We start from the raw sequence: 22837 nt of genomic DNA on the forward strand, positions 1-22837 counted from the left end.
TTCTCAGCTGGTTGAAGAGTCACAGGCTGTGGAGTCAGTCTCCTCTGCTCTTAGGACTAACTTGGAGATGTCAGGAGACCGCCTTGGTATCAGGAAGAATAGACCTTTGTCATTTTCCTTGAGTTGCAATTCCAGGTGTGCCAATCTGGATGGTCTCCCTACAGCATGTACAAGCAAAATGAAGTCTTGATTCTGCCAAGGAGGGTGCAAGCTTTGCAGACACAAACTTAAATTACAGCAGGCTTAAATTCAGAGAAGCACAAATACTTACTAGTAGTTTTCATATAATTGCTTCCTTACAAGTGACACATAAGCCCCAAAAATCTTGGGAAGTACTGATTGCAAATCACTTTGTAACTTCATTGCTTTTGATCCACGAAAGAAATTGGGTACAAATGAAAAAAAAAAACTTTTCATTTTTCATACCCTCAGAACGATCAATAACTAATTCCAAGATATTCCCTATTTCTCCTCTACAGTCCATACTTCTCCTCTGCAAAGCATTTATAAAATAGCTTTGATCACTTGTATGAGAAAAGTTTAGAAAAGCAGAGAAGATTCTTGTCCACCAGGCTTGCAAACAACACCAAAATCCCTCTTTCCTTACCATCAGGTTATCTAGAACTTCCTTAAATTAAAACAAAATTAACAGCTTTTATACCAAGATAATTCAGTTGGAAGTAACAAAAAGGGTGGGAAGGAGCTGCATGGGATAGAAGTCAACTTTCTTCTTACTATTTGACCAAATAATTTTTCAGGCATTATATAGAGGGCTTCTGTTTTCATTATTTTTTTAGGCTACAAAAACATGACAAAAACACAGTAAGAACGCAGCACTGCCGCCAGTATTTAATACTAACCACCACTCAACCTAAGATCTTTCAGATGCTTTTAACTAAGTACCTATGAAGCAGGCATCATACTGGGATCCTGAATGAATGAATGATTTTGCCTTTTCCACAGTGTTTGGAAGCTAATAAAGCTCTAAAATCTCTTCTGAATACAGGGATAAGGAATACAAATTGATTAAAGAAACCTGGGAAAGAACATGCGATGCCAGAGTTAAAGAGCAGTTCGTTGATATGAAATAAGGGTGGATTAAAGCTGTATTAGCTAAGCCCATTTATTTCCCAGCTTTTGTCTTTGTCCTTGCTTTCTCTATGCAATTTTGAAGATTCACGTTTTCTGGTTTGGTGTTGTGTTTTTGTTTGTTTGTTTTAAGTACAGAACTGTGTTTCATAGGTAAAAAGCTTTGAAAGGTAACTTCTGATATTTGAGGAGAATGATTTCTGTATTATTTATATTCAAAAGTAGAGAAAACCAACTCAAGGAACAAATTAAGGTATTTATTTATATATTGTTACAAAGTTGTGTGTGTTTTTGTGTTTTTTTTTTTTTCCCCTCAATTAAACATATTTAACAGGACAACTTATTTGCATTCAGGCCTTTCAGCACTTTAATGAGCTAAAATATACACAGAGTCCCATATAAATTATGATCTAAAAATAATTCTCAATTATTTTCAAAACCTATTGAGGGGACAAGGCTTTAAGCAAAATAACTCAAGTTGAACGTGTCAGATCCCTTCGACAGTGGTTTCTATTTAATGAGGTTATATCCTTTACACTTTCAAATTATATACAAACAATACCACAAAACTACTATAAACACAAAAATGTAAAAAATGTACACAAACATACGCAAACCACTGTTTCTGTCTGAGCTAACTCACTATTAAGAAATCCAGTATAAATGCATGATTTGTATTTACGTACTTAATTTGTAGGGGGTTGTTTTGTTGTTGTTGTTTTTTTTTTTTTCAATTGTAAACAAGATTTCAGCAGGTACAGCAACTTAAAACAGTTGTCAGAAGCTTAAATCACAAGGGCTGGACACTGAAAGAACTACGTGCAGTATGGATCCAAACTGACGTCATCACCCACATCTTTTCTGAAAGTGTTTCTATTGCTGTGAGATTTAGGGTACTTCAAAGTATGTAACTGTTCTAAACAAATTTTTGGACTTCACTGCTTTACAAAAACATATGTTCCAATATTTAACGTAAAATCAGCATCACATTTGCAGGTACACGGATCACGTTCAGTAAAAATGTCTTGTTCATAGCCACTTAAGAGCTTTTTGGTTTACTAAAACCTTTCTTGCAAGCTCAAAAACCTGTAAATGAAAATGAGCAAAAGATGACCACAATTAACCACTTAGTGAGAGAATAAAAACATGTGCATCCATTAAACACATATGAACTCGCTGGTGACTGACCCAATGCATATCAATATGCAAGTTAGCACAGGGTATATTGGATTGCTAAAAAGCTGTGGTATTTACAAACAACCAATTGATATTGGAAAGAAAATGGAAGCTGCCTTTGCATGAAAGTGATGATTCATTGCTCTCAGTCATTGTTAAGATACTTATGAAGCAGGGTTTTTTTTGTCTGTTTCAAACAGCTGTCTTTCATGTAGTTCTTGGGCACTCATGACCATGTTATCTGAAGTGCCAGGATGCATAAGAAAATCCAGGTTGACAGTTCTGAGCCTGTTTATCTGGAGAGTATCAGGCTAAGCAATAGTAGTAGCAGTAGTAGTGTTAGTCAGTTCAACGTTACCGAATTCACTTCTTAAACATGGTCTGTACCTGTTTATACCCACTAAAACTATGAGAAGGAGTAGTATCTGCTGTAGCAGTTGATTCCAGTAGAAACTTCAAGTATAACAATTTTTTTTTTTTTTTTTGAAGATCCCATGCTAACAAAACCATAGCAATCTATAGGCTTCCATTTCCAGAAAATATGTCCAGAGTCAAACTGTATTTTGTGTATTCAATGCCTCAGAAGTCTTACTGTATTGAGCAGAACTCTTGATGAATCCCTTTTCATGAACAATATGTATCTTTTGATTTAAAGCACAAGCCTCTCCCCTATACAATACATTTTGAAATGTAAAGGTTAGTCTGGGGAGTTCTGAGTTTTTTGGTTTTGTTTTTTTATAGTATTTCCAATACTACAGGACGATGTTACAAATGAAAAACAATGCTGAATATACATCCACAGATTAAGAAACTATTAAGAAACTGCTTGCAAAAATAAAAAGGGGAAAAAAAAAAAAAAGACATTTCTCTGAATAGGCTCCATAAAATGCAAGAAGTAAATGCAGGAGTTTAAATGGTGAAAAGTTTAATAATTTGTACAATCTGTATTGCCAACAGTGACAGACACTATAAAATGTTTTACCTTGACAGCATGCGCTCATATAAAAATATATCCTAACTGCATTGCTGTACAATCAGATGATGACAGACAGAATGGAAAATGAAATGAACACTGAAATGCCACTGCTTCTTTTCAGCAATGTCAAAAAAGAAAAAAAAGCATGCAGATTTATACTATTACAGTATACTCCAATTAACTGGATGAACCAAACCAGCAGAAGTGATGTAGTATGGTAACTGTAAATGAAGATGATTCATTGCTACTTACTTGCATTGACTCATCACCACTTCTTGAGAAGGCAGTCAGGTGCCAAACTGCAAACATGGAACTCAATCCTGTGCAAAATGCTCAGCTTTGAGCTCTTACTGAAGTAGTCAGCAAATAATTACTGAAGAAAGTATGATCTGCAGCAAGTATTTTTACATCAGAAAGTATTTCAAGTTGCTCAATGTGCAGGTATTTGTCCCCTCAGAAACATTCTCCTGCTTACAACAAGTCATTTAACCAAAATACCCAGGTCTTCAAAGAAGATTCCAGTAAATGAAAGCCAACTTTGTAATACCACTTGCCACCCAATGCAAGAACTTGTTTGTAAATGGATTTTTGTGTTATTAAAAATAATAAAGCGAACTGTAGTAGTCTTTCCAGCAGAGGGGACATTTTTAAAATCATTTACCCTCCAGACAGATTCTTTGGTGTCCAGAAACAGCTGGTATAATATCAAGATGAATATGCAATAACTATTTTCCTTTGTATGCTCCTATGTGTCCTGTAATACCCACCAGCAAAGTTTTTGCTAGCGGCGGGTATTAAAAAAAGAGAAGGAGGCTATCTCCTGATTACCAGTAGAGATTCAACTCAGACCAAAAGCATCTGATGTCCCTCTTTCAGCAGACATTTGCCCATAGCATTTATGTACGAGAAGCATAGGATTAGTACAAACTAACGTTCCAGTTGGTCACCCAAAAATTTCAAATTCAAAATGAGTAGTTTTCTATTCAAAAAAGTCTTTTTACTTTTTATCCTCCAGTTTTTGCTGCTATAAGGAATAAAGGTTTATCCTGGCATAGCTAGTGTCTAGCCTTTAAATTTCCCAGAAATGGCGCAATGTCAGTTGCTTAATAAAGCTCTATGGAGACCCTGGTCCCCTATTAAACTGTAAATAATATCAGTATCCACTTTGATTTTTTGAAGATTTTTTTTTAAATCCTCTCACCTATCCCCAGTTCAAATGAAATGACACCAAATGCTCATTGACAAATAACTGATGACGCACAATTTAAATTAAAAATATCTTGTGAGAGCAGCAATTTTGCAATAATATGATTTTTAAATAAAAGCAGATTGTTACAAGTTTGTACATAATTTTAACTATGAATTTATGATTTTTTTTATTATTATTATTATTTTTAACTTTGCTTAGGATCCCTCATTCTTAGAAAGACATTTTGGCTACAACTCACAACACAACTGCTGTTTTTCTGAAGAACAGTTATTTTTAGCATTGTTGTTAGTGTAACAGAAGACAAAAGTGTTTTCACATATAACAAGTAGTTTAAACAAAGTTAAGACACTTTTCTTTCTGTAGAATCATCAAATGATGCTCTTGTCAATAATTTGTGTAAGCTTCTAAACCACATAAAGGATAATGCACATTACATTTTATTCACACTATAAAAAAAGCACAATATACAGGCCATATCCTTTAAAGTGCAACACAACAGAACATTTCTGCAACATTCAGTTTCTTCAGAGACCCACAAAAGTAGGTATTTAATATTTAGGAACAAATCCTGTTCATAGGTGTATCAACACTGAATCTAAATTCTGAATGGTTACCAAGCTTGCTCTTTTAAGTGCCACGCTAAAAGCACTGCTTATGACCACTACATGGTATCCTCTTATATACTTCCATATTATATAGCCTTCATGTCTCCCATCCAAAATGAAAGCTTTTACCTTTCAGTCAGTGAAGAGCATCTACAGAGCCCTTTATTGAAGACAGTTCCTTGACTATGCTCAAAAACCATCTCTGAAGAATGCTTAGTTTTGCCATACAGGCCACTGCTTCAGATGGTGTATCTACCAAAAAAAACATGGTAAACAGAATAGAGCAAGCATGTCTCTGAGTTGGCAGCGCATGCTTTGCTATGTTTGGCACTATCTACCAAATGTATTGGTAACACACAGCGTAAGCAAGTACCAATTTGCTTTTCACTTCATAAATATTTTTGGTTGGATGTTTTGCTAATAATAGGTGAAAACCTTGTTTGTTCCTGAGATGAGCATAAAAAACAATTGAGCTTCATCCAAGGCTGCCAATGGGAAAATCCTCTGCATTTCTAGCCTTACTACCCGGCTGCTGAGCCAGATTTTTTTTAATCTCAGTCTTCCCCAAGGCGCCATTTCTGAGACTCCTCTTGACGCACATCTGGCCTGATCTGGTTTCTCATTCCACCCAAAACATTTGAGGTTGCCTCTGTTGCAACAATGAAGGGTTTTACCACAGTTGGTGGAATTTGGCGGAGGACTCCTCCTACTGCTCCAGTTACTCCTCTGTTTTCATGCTCACGAGCAGCAGTCTCATAGATGGTTTGAGCTGTGTCCGTAATTCCCTTTTAGAAATTAATACAAATTAGTTACAGTGAAAAAAGACAAAGCAACCTCTCCTAATTTTAAGTTCAACTTAAAACTGCACAGCATTTATCACTTTTGTATTATAATTGTAATACAGCTATATTTTGACAAATCTGATTTAATTCTTCTGATGAGGCTTAGAATAACACTATTATGAGCTTACAGATGACTATTTCATTTAACTTCTGATTGCATCCTCACAACTGAAGAACTCTGAAGTCTTGTTCGTGATTAACTGTATAACATCTTAATTTGTTTCTCTAATTTTTCCATGCAAGGTTTCTGTTGGTTTAAAACTACTGTTGAAGACAGTTGCTAAAAATTAAAACCCATTCATCAGACGGTTAGTTTAAGCTAACATCTGACATTTTATTTGCTTTGTCTTCAGATAGTTCTTAAATTATGTTAAGGATGGTTATATTTGCACTCACCTCTTTTACTACACTGTATGCTTTGGCAACACCTTCCCGTAAGTCTACTGGCTGATGAGCCAAACGATGGCGAGGGAATCGTTTTATCTTTTTTGTTTCAATAAAGGTAGGCCCTGGTGATACCATGTCATATGCAGTTTCTGCAGCTGCCTGATGATCAGGAGCAAATGAAAGATAAGCATGAAGTCTTATTTTAACATCCCATATTTAAACTACTTATAAGGTAACATAATTGAAATAAAATGTTTTTTAATGTTACAAACAATAGTTAATTACATCAGGCTAAGGTTTTTCACAAGAACTTCTACATATTGTTACAGCTGCACCAATTACAGAAGTTCCATTATGAAACACTGAATACTGTAGATTTTGGTACTCCCCCCAACCCAGTCCTCCAATTCATGTTACTTCAAAAGCATCCTCCAATATGTAGAAAATGCTTGAGATAAAAACTTGAAACGTTTGAACAATAATGTTTTCTTATACCCACACACACACACAAAGAGATACTTAATTCCACTCATAAATAATACTTTTTCGTTATGCATGTTCATACTTTGGCACTTATACCATGTTTGCAAAATTAGGTGGTAAAAGTGTATTGTCATTAGGTATTTGAAATTAAGGAACATAACATTTACCACTTTGAACCAAGAATAGGGTTACTACTATTCTCCCCTCCTACCGCCCCCCCCTTCAATAACTAAGCACAGAAAACCTGACATTTTCAAAAAATTTTGAACACTTCTTATAATGTCTTTCATGTATTACAATGCAACACGTGCAGCCTGAGTGCTGGGCAATATTTTAACACAATACATGTTGCATCTGATGCTACCACTCTCACCTCACAGACTGCCATAACCTTTGCCCATTCTCTGCTTTGTTTTTACAGCATTCATTTACTCTTATTTTTACACATACTCCCATAGCATTAAGGCTTCACAGAAAGCACTTGCTAGTGACACTTCTGATTTTCTGTCTAACTCCAGAAGCAATACACTATACCTGTATAGTCTGAACCATTCTGTTTGTCAGCTCCAGTGCTGCCATTGCAGTTGAAGTACCAAAAGATGCTGCTCCTCTTTGAAAGCCTCTTACAATACGGCCATCCTTTCGGTACTGTTCAATTGGTAACCACACCAAGTCTTTCAGACCTTGAACTGAAATGAAGACAGAACATCGCAGTTAGCAAGTTCTCTAAGTTCTCCGTTTGCCTGGAGGGGAAGTAAAAACAAGAGTTAACAGTGTCTTTTTTGTTTATTTTTTGTTTTTGTTTTTTTTTTTCTTTAGGAAAACAAACCACAACAAGAAGCAGAAAAACAAAATAACATCAAAAACACATTGCCATTGTGTGCCTGAATAGAAACAAGAATTAGCTTACCTAACTGTACTAGCGAGTGCATAGGCCCTACTCCTCCCAAAATTCCTGGCAGCTGGTTTTTCTTTATATCATTAAGCCATTCACTGATTGCATAGGAGAACAATTTATCCACACCTAATAAGCTGAAGCAAGTAAAATCATTAATATTTTTGAAAAACAAAGAATTTCTGATAAAAGAAATGTATTATTCATGGCAGTATGCAAATGTCATTTAAACAAAAGGGAAACTGATTTCAAGTGTCATGTGTAGTTGCACTTGGCTAAACCAAGGGTTTAATGTTTATAATCATATCCAATTCAAGAGGAAGCAAACGTAAAAAAAAGAGTTTAGCATCAAAAATAGCACATGTATTAGATACCATCCTAAAAACAGATATTCTTCTTGAACTACACCCATTTACAAATATTTATTGATAATAGCTTTTGTGAAAATCAGAAAAAGTTATCGTAAATTATATTAGGCCTACTGAAAATGAAATACTCATTATAAATATTATTAGAAAGTGTCTTGGATTTTAGGAATGTGTCTTATTGGATAATTTGCTTTCTGATTGCTGTATTCAGTTATTCACTGTAAACACGTTCTATCTGTAATACAGATGCTAGCTACGATTTGATTAACTTACCCATGTCTGTAACAAAGTCTCTTCAGCTTTAATTCTGAACAGTTTAATTGAGCAAGACCAATAAGAATCCCAGCTAGCGTCCCCTGTAAGTGAAATGTTTTGTTATCATAACAATTTACTCAGCAGCACAATTTGTATATGAGAGACAATTTCATCATCTTGACTCCTATTAGAGATATGTCTGTCTTAACTGATTCTCCACCCCCCATCACTAGTTACAATGCTGTGAATTCCATGTTCAATTAATTTGCAAGTTTTTACATGACTTGCAAAAGATAGAGTAGCTGATTAAGCCAAATTCCAAGGAAAACGTGTAAATAACAAATGATGTAAGCACAGCTCTGGCGTTACTGTTTTCCAGGAGCTCTAGAGCTGCTATTTCACATTACAATTTCTTTGGTGGTAATGCCAGTTCAAGAAATTGCTGCTTCTACTTGTTTATGTTTTCTTACTGATTTGCCAAGACAGACTACAAATCTGATTCTGCAAACAATTTTTTTTTTGTTTGTTTTTGTCTTGAAATTTGCTCAGTAAACCCAATATGATAACACATAAAACCAACAGGATTAACTAATACTTATTTTTAAAAGAGCTTTTTTTAAAAAATAAAAATAAAAAAAATTTGTACAAGGTTCCAACATTGCCAGTGAAGCCCGTATGTTACTAGACCACAAGGGATGGAAATCAAAAGGAAAAAAGGTAACATTGTTCTGGCATTAATGAGATAGAAAATGAAATGCTCAATTCTAGCATCAGACAGTGGTATCAACCTTTGAGGGACACCACAGCTGTGCAGAAAGACTTCCAGCCTGTCACAAAGCTGATAAATATGACTTTCAAGTTTCATTCTGTATTAATCATACCCAGAAGAATCATATCCCTCAATTTTCAGATTACAGACGGAACAAGATTAAGTTTTATTGAAAGTATAAGACAAAAGTGCTCTACAATTCGCAAAACCACATTAATAGTGAGTAGGAAGCATAAAATAGAGTCCAACTCTTAGGAAAAGAGAACTAAATAAACATTATTTTACAGCATCAATGCTATATACAAACCTGATCCATTGATACATGTTTGCCGTGGTAATCAAGCCGTATCGGAACTTCTGATGTAAAACGAAATTCTCTGAAGATACACAAAGGAATTTTTACAGTAAGAAACAAATCAGAAATAAGATTATTCTTTCAAAATCCTCTAGATACCATGCTAGTGCTTAAGCACTTGAGAATAATCAGACAAAATACAATTGCAAATTTAGCTTTTCTTGGTTTATTAAAATCTAATCAAAGGTAATATTTACAGGAAAATTAATGATCCTGCTCTTTTTAAAATCTTTGTATTATTGGTGCTGTACATGGCACAGCTTTAATTAATTGTATTTTCTTGTGCACAGTATTGTACAAAACTCAGTAATAAATTCATTAATTACCTTCCCATGATAGAAACAAATATATTTGATCTCTATTATCGGTGAATAAACAACTACACTTTGTCTATAAGGTGTGATTAGTTTATCATCACCCTTTCTTAAATCAATCAGCAGAACAGTCGTGTGTCTCTGGAAATTGTGTAACAAAAATTTACCTGAAAAATACTGGCTGATCACTGTATGACGTCACTTCTTGTGAGAAATGATGATCATCTCCATTAGCCACATCCATAGGATCAATGGTACCATTTTCAGTTGTTTGCTTGTGTGATGAGAAAGAAATGACAGGACTCGGGTCCTTAAGGCTGCTGACATGCCTGGGCAAACTACATGTAACTTCAGCACCAGGAGATTTTTTAACTGTGATAATAAGAGATTACACAAATTAAACAGACTAATTTTTCCATAGTGATTACAAAAAATCTGTACTTATGCCTTATTTATACCTCAACCTTAGTTAAGCGCTAATACTAATTTGTAATAATTACTAGCCAGACAATATTTGAATTCTCTTAGATATCATTAGAAATCATTACAAGAATCTTTAGTTGAGATTTATGTATCAGCAAAAATAATTCATCCAATTTTAATAGCAACATTGCATAGCACTTCATTATCTATGCATTTCAGTATGATCTCTCAACAGAAATAGGGAAAGGATAGCTGATAAAATAAACTCACAGATATAGATGAAATGTGTATTTAATAATAGAGGAAATGTGTATTTCAATATATATGGGTTTTGAAGTGTCACTTCAAAAAACTGAAGTATCACTTTACACACTTACATTGCATTGCCTATTTGTAAACTTGAGCTCTGTTTCTTCTCAATGGGTTATACAACTTCAGGCTATTAGACAAATATATTCCTTTATGCAAGAGGCATGAAATAATGCATTTGTTTTATCTAACAAGAACTCCTAATTATATATACATTCCCCAATTCTTCAGAAGTTCTTATTTAATATACTCCAATTTCAGTGCAGCATGTTATACAGCGGAGCTCCCAAACATTCAGAAAATTTGTTGGTGTTCAAATCAAAAATACCCCAAGTATCTTTTTTAAAAAATAATAATAAAAAAAATTAATTACTAATACTGGGTTTTGGTCACTGTCGTAACTACTTCTATACATGAGATTCACATGTACATTTATAGATACATATACATACTAAAAGAGAAAGAAGAAACATTTTCATGTGAGATATTTTAAAGTGTACCTTCAGGATCGGGAGTAACTAAGAGTTCTACTTCTGTAGACAGGCTTGTGAAAAAGTCTTTCAAGAAAAACAAGGCATCCTAGTGTCAAAAATAAAAATACAATACAAAATAAAATACAATAAGGTTAAAAAAATTAATTAAGAGAAAAGAAAAATATCCATTTCTCTAAAAAATATTACCTACAATTCCAGGTCTTCTATCTCCATAGAGATACGAAAAAAACACATTCCCTTATTTTAATCCTTAAGCAGAAGCCACTTTGAAATCTAGGTCATAAACTGTGGAGGCCCTCTTGGTCCTTGCCCCCTGCTACATATAATAGGATTGCATTATATATATAATTCTGTTTTAAAATGCCAGGGTTGTTTTCATCATCTCTACACTCATTTTGAAGCCTGTACCAGAATTCAAGTGTTTTAAAGGCTATAAATATTCCTTTGATTTCCAGTAAAAGGGTATTCAAGCCTAGTTATATTCATTTATACTAATACCGTCAATTTCAGACAAATAATTACAGGTCAGATGTCAATATTACTTCCTTAAAAGGCATTAATAACTCTGTGGTTGCTAAATGTTTTGTTAATGTCTTCATGTTATAACATCTAATTTTCTTTTTTGACAGATGCATCACAGTGGTGCCTTATTCATCCTATGATTAATGACATATGGGCATTATTCTCTTTCCTTTTTTTGTTTCTAACTTATCAGCAGACAGCCTAAGAAATAACAAGAATTTCTGACATGATTGCATACAGCCTTGTGCTTCTGGGAAAGCTGTGGTTTATTTTGCAGAAGTTGTAAAGGTGAATTCAGTTATGGTACAAAACAGAAGAGTTACAAAGAAGGTATGTATTTCCTCACTAGATGGCAGTATTTCTGTACTATTTTTCCTCTATGAAATTATTACAAACAATACAGAGTAGAATTCTTCTATGAATAAAAGGAAAATCTGGTCTCTAACATGTACTGAAGGCTTGCTAAAGAATGTCAAACAATTTCTCTTGTTTCTGTTCTCCATGCCACTGCAGTTGATAAGGAGAGCAAACACTTCACAGTAGAGAAGCGAGTCCTCAAGTGTTGACTGCCCTTGACTAAAATAGTGTGAACAGCTTCTAGGTTAATGATTAATTTTTTTTTTTTCAGTTAAAAACAACTAAACTACCTCATTAGCAAACAAAGGAAGATTGTCCACATATAACATATGCTTTTAAGTCGTCACCATTTCAAGACACAGAGACCATCAGAAATCTCAGAAGATGAACTGGTAGTCTCATGAAAAAACCTATATAGATATTTTTAGTTTCTAAACGTAAAAAGTCTAGCCTCTATAATAGCTGGAAAACAAGGCAAGTTCCAACACAGATATAAACAGAGAAGCAGAGATCTAAAGATATCTGTGATCATAAATGAAAATGTACCAAACTGAGAATTAATTCCATAGAAACCAGTGTGATGGTCACAAGTATTTGGGGGAAAGCACAACACCATCAAATATGTGTGTGTATATTATATATATATATATATATATATATAAAAGTGTATTTCATTATCACAACCAACCTGGTCAATGTTGAGGCGAAGTGGCATTAGTGAAACGCGTAAACAACATTCCTGTGGGGATCTGCCAGACTCTGGACGGACATGCAATGCTTTAACTGTTAACTGAGGAACAGCAACAAGATAAATAAGTAGTAACATTCACAATTATTAAATTTCAGAACACTCGCTAGGACAAATATTTACTGCAAAAGTTCTGTACTGATCTGATTTCACTTGCCGAAGTGAAATCTTTTGCTAAAGCCAATATAGAATAAGTAGCTTATTTTAATTTCACTTTTACACCAATAATAAGGAAACCCTAAATAATTAAATTCATAAATTACAGAAGCAGTAAGACTATAAAATTCTGCATGTGCTGCGAAATCTAAGAATACACACACAAACAATGTTTGTTCAAAACCAAAATCTGAAAGCTGTTGAAGTAGTCCTGCACATATACCTTCTAAAAATGACAGAACCTTAAGAAAATTAGTATCTCACATACTAATATTCAAGTTGACTTTTCCATTAGTTTTAATATTCAAAGGAGACAAGAAAATAACTACCAAAATAAGTTATATCACTTCATTGTTCCACGATCTCGTGCTTCATGCCCCTTCTTCTGCAATATTAAGAATATTATGCATCTTCCACAATGACAGTCCAACCACTATAATTATAGCGAATTAAAATTTTCCATAAACATACCATGTTTGAATGCGCTTTTCTGGGCATCTCCTTACTACAGTAGAGGTAAAGAAATTTATTCATCTGTGATGTAGCTAAGCGGTCTCTAATCTCCAGGTCTTGAACAATAAAAACCTGACGTGACACTGGCTGTTCCAACAGATTGGATTCGCCTTCTGCACCACCTGGAGGGTATACCTCATGCTGGAATTTCACCTTTTAATACATTAAGAAAAACAACATAATCAGCTTCAGTGATAGCAAAGTTTTAACAACAGAATAGTACTTGAACAGCAAACAAACAAAAAAACAAACTTTAAAGCTCAGTCTGTTTTAAATTTGCAGTAGTAACAGGGCTTCTGAAAACCACTCAGATTTTTCAATACCTAACATTAGAAATCTTTCAATTCCTATTTGTGCACATATTCATATTTTAGTATGTCAATTCAAACCACAACAAAGAGTCAGTGGTGTTAAATGAAGTGCAAGTTTTGCTTTTCATTTTAATATGGACTCTGCTTTTTCCTCTCAATCCTGTAGCTGCATCTCCTTTCTTACAAATCATGCCTTGTCTTAACTCCCATAGCATGCTTGTCTGCAAGTTGTCTGGGGTAGGCCAGAACAGTGGCTTTTACTGGCCAGATACCAAGATTTTACACTGTGCCCTGTACTCCACATAAATGTGATACCATTGTAAGTGTTGACAAGATTAGTTGATCATAAATACTGTTAATAAACTTCCCAATTTTTACAGCATTTTCTTCTCTTTGAGTTCTTGTTTAAATATAGTTATTATTATACAGCCTTGCACAACATTAAGAAGTATGAAAAAACTTTAAGCCTCAGTACTAACACTAAATACCTACTCATTAAATACCTGCAAATTAAGAAACATTATATTTCCATATATTAAATTTTCCACATGGAATATTAAACTCTTCCTGTTTACCTCTTTTTTATTGCAATGCCATGCTTTGCCAAAAAGAATAAAATAAGATTTCCCAAAAATATTTGATACTAATCGTATCAAAGTGCTGATGTCATCACATGAATTTTAAACTCCAGAAGAACACACAGATTATAAAAGGCATTCAGTTTTATGTAGTACCTTTTCACGTTTATGAAAGTGTTTGAGAAAACTTTATTTTAAAATGTTCTGTTATTGATCCCTTTAACATAAGATTTGGTTAACTCCTTGCCAATATTCTTCATAGCACCTGAATCATGCACCTAGTTTCTACTAGTTTCTAATCAGGCTTCAAAACAATAGCAACATAATTATTCCTGAAGGGTGGTAAATAATGTTATATCATGATATCGTTGCTGTGTTTCCCATAAGTGGATGTTGTTTAATAACCAGTTGTCAAATGGTACACCGAATGTCTCAACAGATCTACATCCCAATTATTTTGCTAAACGTTGAATTTCATAATAGGTGTATTAATTCAGAGTAGAACTGAAGACAGAAAAATAGAACAGCAGCTGTACAACATGGTGAAAACAAACTTTCAGAGTATTATAATAGGTTTCCTCCATGTTTGGAAACAGGTTCAGTTAGCAACCAAGCAATACTCTGCTAGAACAAATATATTTATTGTTAAACACATCTACCACTTTCAATGTGCTTGCTTAGATGTAAATAGAATTGCGTATGCTTTCTTCCACTGGCATCTAGTGGAAAGCTGATATTAAACCAATATAATATGTGAACATATTCACACACAGTCGTTCACCTTGCTCAATTGTATTTCCATTAGGAAATCTGGGTTTCTTCCTCTTCCCCCAGATGCTGTACTCCTTCCATGCCTTGTTGGTGTATGAGAAGGAGAACTATGGGGACTTCTGCGGAAATAAAAGAAAAAGAAAGTACACTTTCCTAGTCTAAGTTTAAAGCCATCTCACTGTAAGTCCAACTCTAAGAATGTGCATGTTTCACTAGTATTTTGTGGGTTACAAGACAAAAAAGAAACTGAAAGTTGTTTTACTGTTTAGCAAAACAAAATCCTTTCTTCTTAATTGCTCAAGTAATGCATACTTAAAGTGCTAGGTGTATGTTTCCTATCAAATTCACTTTAATAAAACATTTCCTTAATTCTGGCCATGAAAGTATTAATTCCTCTTTAGCATATGTGACATCGGTAAGATCAGACTCCAGCCATCACAGTCTCTTACACTCACTGCTTAAATACCAAACTGCTTAGGAAAATTTAAGTTTTCAAGTAACCCTTAAAAGCAAACCCATCCCTCCACCCTCAAAAAAGAAAAACAAACAAAAAAATGACACACACAAAAAAAAAAAACAAACCAGCTTGCTTGGGTTAAGACATGGAAAAAATACAACAAGCTAAACCGAATAACAACATTCCTTAATGTGAAGGAAGCAAAGGAACAAGGGAGGTAAACTTGAGGTTAATCTCACTATAAAATCTTAAAGGGAAATAAAGTACTTTAAAATGTTCTAATGTACAAAACCACGTCAAACACTTACATGAAACTTTTAGCTGGAGATGTTGGTGGTGCAGTCCCAAAATCCCTTCCACCATAAAGATGCCAAATAAGAGAGATTTCCTTCACAACATAGCGTACCAGAGGAACGGGAAAATGAAGGGGAGCTTTGCTTGTATCTGTTTTTTTCATAGGTTGGCTGAAATGATTTTCCCTTATAATAATTGCATCATCAACCATTTTTTTTATTACTGGTTCTTCTTCTTTGTCCTAAAAAAAGAACATAATATTGAGAAGGTGAAATTCACGTTCTTTATTGACATGTCTAATTCTTTCCTTTGAAGAGAAAAAAAGATGATTCTGTACTGTTTTCTGAAGCTTACACAACACGGCTTTGTTTAGGAATGATTCTTACAGAGTAACATAGATACACATAAGAATAACATAGAAGCTGAGAAGTTTAAAATAATAACTCCTCATCCAAACTAAAATCAAAATAAAACATTTTGAGGTGAAACAAACAAGCAAAGAAATATATATATATATACACACACACACACACCATATGCACATGGAAGAGTTCAGACTACTGTGCTAGCTCAAAGACAATATGTCAAATACATCTTCTATTCAGGAATCCAAAACTGCTTCTATTAAGCAGAATACAACCAGACGTGATACAAAGAACATGAACACAAGCTGCTTTCAAAGAGTTCAAATACAGTTTCCTAAAACTTTTAATGCAGTGGGCAGGTAGTAGCGTGAAGTGACAGACAAGCTTTTCTTTGAGGTTTATAGAACTTTATGCCCGTTAAAGCACTGAAAGCTTAGACTACAACAAAAATGAATAAAATGTTAAAGACTTGGGAAGATATTATTTTGATAAGTATAGTAATTTTTTACAACTTTTTTTTTAAACTATGCTATTATTGTAAAGCCAAAATAGCAATAATAAATCATAAATAAAATGTAGAAAAACTACCAATATACTTTGACATAATACTCAGATCACAGAACGATTATATATTGCTGATATTGAAAAATTATATATGTATTTGGAAATAGCTGCGTTTATTCCCAACAGTACGTGAAGTCCTTGCACACAAAAATTTCTGTGATACTGTGTCCACTAATATATAAAATACTCACTTCTCAATGAGAAAGCCACCAACAAAAATCAACCAAAAAGCCCCCCCAAAAAACACTATGAAGTCTAATTTCTCCTTGTCTTATATAAGCTTTCCTCTGACCCCGTTTACTTAAAAAAAAAAAAAAAAAATCCTTAAGTAATTCTTAAAACTTCTTACAGCAACAGCGACTTTGGGGGCAAAAAGAATGCAGAAGTCATCACTTTCTGCAGGGACATCTCCCACAGCTTCATTTATCAAGTGATGAGTGAATGAAGCATAAGTGGGGCTTGAATCTTGTGAAGCATTTCCACTTTCATCTGGAAACAGGAAGAGATCTGAGCAAGATGGCTCCTGAGTTTGTGACCTGTCATCCAAAACACCTGGGAGGTGAAGAACAGTAGAAAAAACATGTTTCAATGGAAAAAGCTTTATAAAATATGAAAATATGAACAAAGTAACTTAACACTTAAAACTCACTCCATCATCAAGAGAAATTGCTTATATATTTATAATAGGAATTGATTCAAGATAATTTTCAAAAATTAACCTACTGTACAATTGAAACAATTACAATTTAAACATATCTAGTTACTAGTAGAGATGTACTAACAAAATAAAAAAAAAGACACAGGTCTTAATATCAGTAACTTTCAGTATCACACTGATTCCTCACATTTCACCACCAAAACAAGAACAGACATTGTGGAAATAAATATTACCACTATTTGCAATACAAAATCCTTAGTCAATTTAAACCTGGATTTAGAGCTAACCAGAATGTAGAAGTTATAATCTTGCAATTAAATCGATGATCTTGTTCTGTCTGCTAATTAAAAAATTGCCTCATACCTTCAAATTCTTTCTGTGTCTCGGAACTGTACTATACTCCTGAACTACCTTTGTATACAAAATGGAAGTCTGTGATTCCTCCGTATCACAGTATGCCATACAAACTTACACCTGTGCTAACATACTTCTAGAATATTTGAGGTCTTTTATAGTGTCCCATAAAGCCAGATTCCTTCTTTGCTGTCTTCACTATCTCGCTAATGTGTAACTGTCCAGAACATTAAATTACTTTTGCATTACTGTTACTAACAGTGAGAATCTGGTACTCAATAGTTAGATGACTTCAGACATTAAAGGCACATTCTCATTATTGCTGCAGCATCTCAATATACATGAAACTTTCAATCCCACTTTCCACTCACAAAGGTCGTTCTTTATGTGTACTTATGCCTCCAGAGGATTCTTACCATTAGACTCCGGCCTGATGGCAGACGCAGTCTGATGAGTCTCAATTTCCTCCATAGCATCACTCATCAAATCCCTTAAAATCTGTTGTTCTGATTCAGCAAGGGCTGGTCCATGTGAAGAGGGTTGGCTAAAAGTCTCTACCTATAGGAGATGAACTATACAGTCATACCTTAAAAAGTAACTGCAACATCACAGTAAACAAGATTTTGCTATATGTCTTGAAATATGGCTGTTAAACTAAGATAACCAACCTAACTGTTAGGGTTAGGGTAACCTAGCAGTTAGATAACCTAACCCACAGTTTCATCAGGTGAGCTGAAACTATCAGCTAGACAATTCATAAAATAGATTAGAAAATTATGATTCAGGATATTTCACAGAATCATGGAATCATTTAGATTGAAAAATGCTATTGCAACTTTTGGGTCATCAGAGAACTTGGACAGCTCATATGTATCCTGGAATTTGTTTAGGAGGGATATGAATAAAGTACAATAGGTAAACAGCACATAATATTTAAGCTATCAGGTAGTGATCAAAGTGGGGGGGGGGAAGGGAAGGGAAAGGGAGGTAGTATTTTACTCTCAAACTTTTTTTTTTTTTATTTAGATAAAATAAGTTAATTTCTTGTTAACTTAAGAATTTCTCATATTCTTTGGAAACAGGACATGGATATCAAAACTAAAACATATTACCAGGAAGTGTAGAGTTAAGTCAGTGTTACTTTATACCTTCATTTTCGGCTTGCTAACTCCGCATTTAATCTCTGTCTTAGTGGGAGGATGTAAATCACCATAACTTGCAATGTATTGTATAAGATTCATTAGTGCAGCACATGAATCAGAGCAGGTGCGAATATGGATTACATCACTGGAACAATGCAGCTCAAAACGTGGTTTAGTCTAGATAAGAAACACGTAAGAATATTCTTAAAACCGTTCTAGGGTTGCATAAAAATAGCTTCTATACACAGATTTTTTAAATTAGTTGAACTAGTCAAAATGGACTTAAAAAATAGTACATGTAAGCTGAAAAAAACAGATTCTAAGTGTAATAAAGTAATTTTCAAATCACATATCTGTCCTGCAGACTTTTTTTTTTAAGTTGTGATTAATTACTTACTCTTTCCCCCTCCGAATCAGATTTTACTGTTGTAATAGTTAGTTCCAGCAATCCCATATCCATAACACGAACATAATCTGAAAGACAATGTGTTTAAAAAAGTACTATACTTAAACATTTCCTTACTATGCATTTTTGGTTATTAAACAATTAGAAATAGTATAAGCATAAAAAAAAGGATCTTTTTGCCAAAATCTTTTATATTTCTGTATTTCCTTCAAATATGAAAAGTCAGAGTTCAAGTATCAGCTATGCAAAATGAGAATTCAAAAATTTTCAGTCCAATGCATCACCCCCACAGCCACCATCTGTGCGCAATTTAATCTCTAAGATATTTATCCTCATCCCACCCATAAGAGTTAGAGATAGAGGCACACAGAAGCTGGGTGACTTAGCATCTCAGGAGTTTTTTAGCCGAAGTAGGAGAGAGAGCACATTTTAATACTGCAGTAATCCTTCAGTACCACAAATAACTTATTTCCCCTCTTTCATGTTTAAACACAGTAAGCACACCTTTATTCCATCCTTCATTAGGGACCTCTTACCTAAACTAAATACACCCATTTGTGCACACAGGGCTTCATTATTTTTGCAATTTATTTTTAAATATTGCTGTAAGCTACTCAGTCCTAATGGTTGTTACTGTATGAATGAGAGTAAAATAGTCGATATCTTTCTGAAAAGACTACCTAGAATTCCACACCATAAAGCACCTTTCAAGTACAGCTATTGAGAATGTATAACTCATTTTAAGAGCTTCTTTTTCCTATTTCTTTCTGTGCTAACTTCAGATTTTCACAAAATATGCTTTTTTCAAATACCTAATAAGCAGCTGTAACAAGAACAAGAGGACTTTCAAGTTTCTGTTCTCTGACATGCTTCTGCAACTACAAATCCAAACAAGAACACTCATTTTCATTAACACCACATTACTCATTCATATTCAACTTGCTGCTCCTTATCTTCTCAGATCTTCTTCAGTAACTCATATATGCTGAATATTCCTGTAATTTTATTTCTTTATGTACTATCAGAAATTGAGCAATTGATTACAGTTGTTAAAAAGGTCCTTACCTCTATGGAGGTTCACCATAACAGTGTTGCATTTGTCAGACAGATGCAAAGCAGCTTCATCTAAAATTATTCTAAGAGAGAAAAAAAAAAAAAAAAAAAAAACAGAAATTAAACACAATAAAGAAATGTTGTGCAATTCACCAGAAACAGTATTAAGTTAGTATACAAAAATGTTTTAAAATACAAATATATCTCAGATATCGTAAATCCAAAAATTCTTCACTTCAACATTTCATCATTTCCAAATCCATCAGGTAACTGCATAACATGGATCTAACAACTGTAACGTTCATTCACCATCACTAAGATATTATTGGCTTTTCAATTTATAAACTTGGGCCTTTCTAGAATAAAAAAATAATGTGTTTTGGCATGCTAAATTATTAAACAAATACTTTTAGTTTTTTTGTTGTATTGTTTTTGTGTTTTGTGTTGTGGATGGTTTTTTTAGGAATTAAAAAGACACATTTTTTTGAAAGGTTATTTATAAGGTTGTATCAATAGAAACAAACAACTTGACAGATAGCTCACATCAGAGAACCCATCAGGGAGCACGTGCTTACAGTTACTTAAATGTACATTCTGATGTGGATGTGCACAGAACATATATTCAACTTTGAATAAATAGAATAATCCCTATATAATATTCAACTTTGAATAAATAAATAATCCCTATATAATTTGTTAAGTAATTACTTGTCTACATATAAGATTTCTTAAGGATTTGCTAAAGTGCTCCTAATTAAGAAAATACAATTTCAACTTTCAACTGGCTTTATTAAAAATTGCAGAATTGCTAGTAGAACAGAAGTACAGAAGTAATCCAACTATATAATTTATTTAAGCTAATAAACAGAATAATTACATCTAATCAGAGTATATTTCAATGGTATATTTCACCAGTGCAAACATTTACACAATATGAGTGCTTCATAGATAAATAGTAAACAGGCATTACAAATTTCACAGAAGCTTCCACGTTTCACTAAGCACTTCAACTTATACCTGAGGGTAGAAGAGGATTTATCTACTGCAACACTGCTGGAAATGCTGAAAGTTTCAACAGTAAGTAGTGATCTGACCGGCAAAAACAAAGGCCTAACAAGAAACAGAAAAATAAATATATATTAATACTCCATACACGCTTAAAAGTAACTAAGTCTTCCAATTTTCAGACAAATATTTATCCTACTTTAGACTGCTTACACTATTAAGCATTTTTTCCAAACAAGCCTAAATACATGTTCTTAACAACATGCAAACCAGAACATCCCTAAAGAATAAATATGTAGCTGCAGTGCCACCAAGTGACATACACTGGCATTTTATTTACCTGTAATCAAGTGCACAACTCCACAGATGTACGTGAAAAGTTGTAACTGTAGCTGGAGGATTATATCCCAAAACAGGCTCATCAGAAATATTCAAAAAATATAAAATCTGAAAATCACAAACATATTATTATAATATTTCAATATCTGCTAATTTAACAAACAATAATACATTAGAAGAGAGAAAATGTGTAATTGGTATGATAGTAAAATGCTTGATTAGTGCAAGGACCGGGAAGTGAAAGAAGCTCAGATATTTAAAGGTGCTCACCCAGTATATGAATACAGAAAAGCACTGAATGTATATACAGCAAAAGATACAATATCCAAACTTGCAGACAAACGTATGAAAAGACCAATCCACAGACACCTAACTGGCTACTTGTCCAACACCTCCCAATTCATTTCTAAAGCATTTCCCAAATACAACCCCACTCATCTTTCTGCGTCTTTGCTATAAATGGTAGTATTTGCTTTCATATACTGCGGTATCTATAGCCTAAAATGCTTAAAATAGATCCTATCCTCCTCCTTGAGACCTGTCATACTTCTCTCTGTTACACTCTATAAATTCCTCCTTAAAATAATTTCGAGCAGCATGCATACCAGCACAGCTTGGCTTTTAATCATTTTCCCTACCTACTCCATTGGCCAATTTCACTGCCCTCACAGCAATAACTGAGCTCAATAAATAAGCAATATTCACTCGATAACTAAGCGACATCATGTAAAGCAGGCTACAAAAACACGTAAGAGCACTATGTGGAAATAATAGTAACAGATCTGTGTGCAAAGCAACAAATGCAGCTCCATGCAGTTATATAAATAAAATGAACATAAAAATACACCCACCATATTGAAGAATAAGCATTGTAAGCTTAAACAACAAGGTTTACCATCTGTAATTCGGTATGGCATCCACGCAAATAGATGCAACTAGACTGCTACTCTAGTGATGGCACATCTTTGTTTATGCATGTTTACACACAGCTTCACATTCTGGGCTCTCTAGTCTTAACTGCTGTGCTATACATCTGTAACTGATCAATCCAGGCCCTCTGATTCAGAAATATGAATTACTAGCATTTACGTAGTCAGCTGCTTACTGCTTCCCCAAATTATTTTCCATCACTGTTATTCAAACAATGCAAAACAGGAAACAGAAGGAATGATGCAAGAGGAATGAGCAAGAGCGAAAAAAAAAGCAAAAATGGTTTCAGTGCTAGTAGTGGGATTTTTGTTGGGTTGTGGGGTTTTTGTTTGTTTTGATTACTTAAATTGCGTAAGTTGGTAAA

The 22837-nt window shown here is 33.9% G+C and overlaps 1 protein-coding gene across 3 annotated transcripts in view; it reads right to left on the reverse strand.

The window, feature by feature from the left end:
• Positions 1-1325: 1325 nt before the first annotated feature.
• The window catches only part of ATG2B (autophagy related 2B), a 44648-nt gene continuing 23136 nt past the window's right edge, over positions 1326-22837 (reverse strand). For all 3 annotated transcript variants that reach the window (XM_084288325.1, XM_084288327.1, XM_084288326.1), the window contains 19 exons: positions 21545-21651; positions 21217-21309; positions 20212-20282; positions 19138-19214; positions 18747-18917; positions 18015-18156; positions 16936-17138; positions 15672-15898; positions 14917-15025; positions 13205-13399; positions 12518-12619; positions 10957-11035; positions 9892-10096; positions 9363-9432; positions 8305-8387; positions 7679-7800; positions 7303-7457; positions 6295-6444; positions 1326-5841 (listed from right to left, as the gene is read on the reverse strand). In XM_084288325.1, coding sequence (XP_084144451.1) covers positions 5611-5841; positions 6295-6444; positions 7303-7457; positions 7679-7800; positions 8305-8387; positions 9363-9432; positions 9892-10096; positions 10957-11035; positions 12518-12619; positions 13205-13399; positions 14917-15025; positions 15672-15898; positions 16936-17138; positions 18015-18156; positions 18747-18917; positions 19138-19214; positions 20212-20282; positions 21217-21309; positions 21545-21651 — 2592 coding nt within the window. In that variant the 3' untranslated portion in view covers positions 1326-5610. The remainder of the gene's footprint in view (positions 5842-6294; positions 6445-7302; positions 7458-7678; positions 7801-8304; positions 8388-9362; positions 9433-9891; positions 10097-10956; positions 11036-12517; positions 12620-13204; positions 13400-14916; positions 15026-15671; positions 15899-16935; positions 17139-18014; positions 18157-18746; positions 18918-19137; positions 19215-20211; positions 20283-21216; positions 21310-21544; positions 21652-22837) is intronic.

Source organism: Netta rufina (genome assembly GCF_964035555.1).
Source record: "Netta rufina genome assembly, chromosome: 5".
Taxonomy (NCBI): Eukaryota; Metazoa; Chordata; class Aves; order Anseriformes; family Anatidae; genus Netta; species Netta rufina.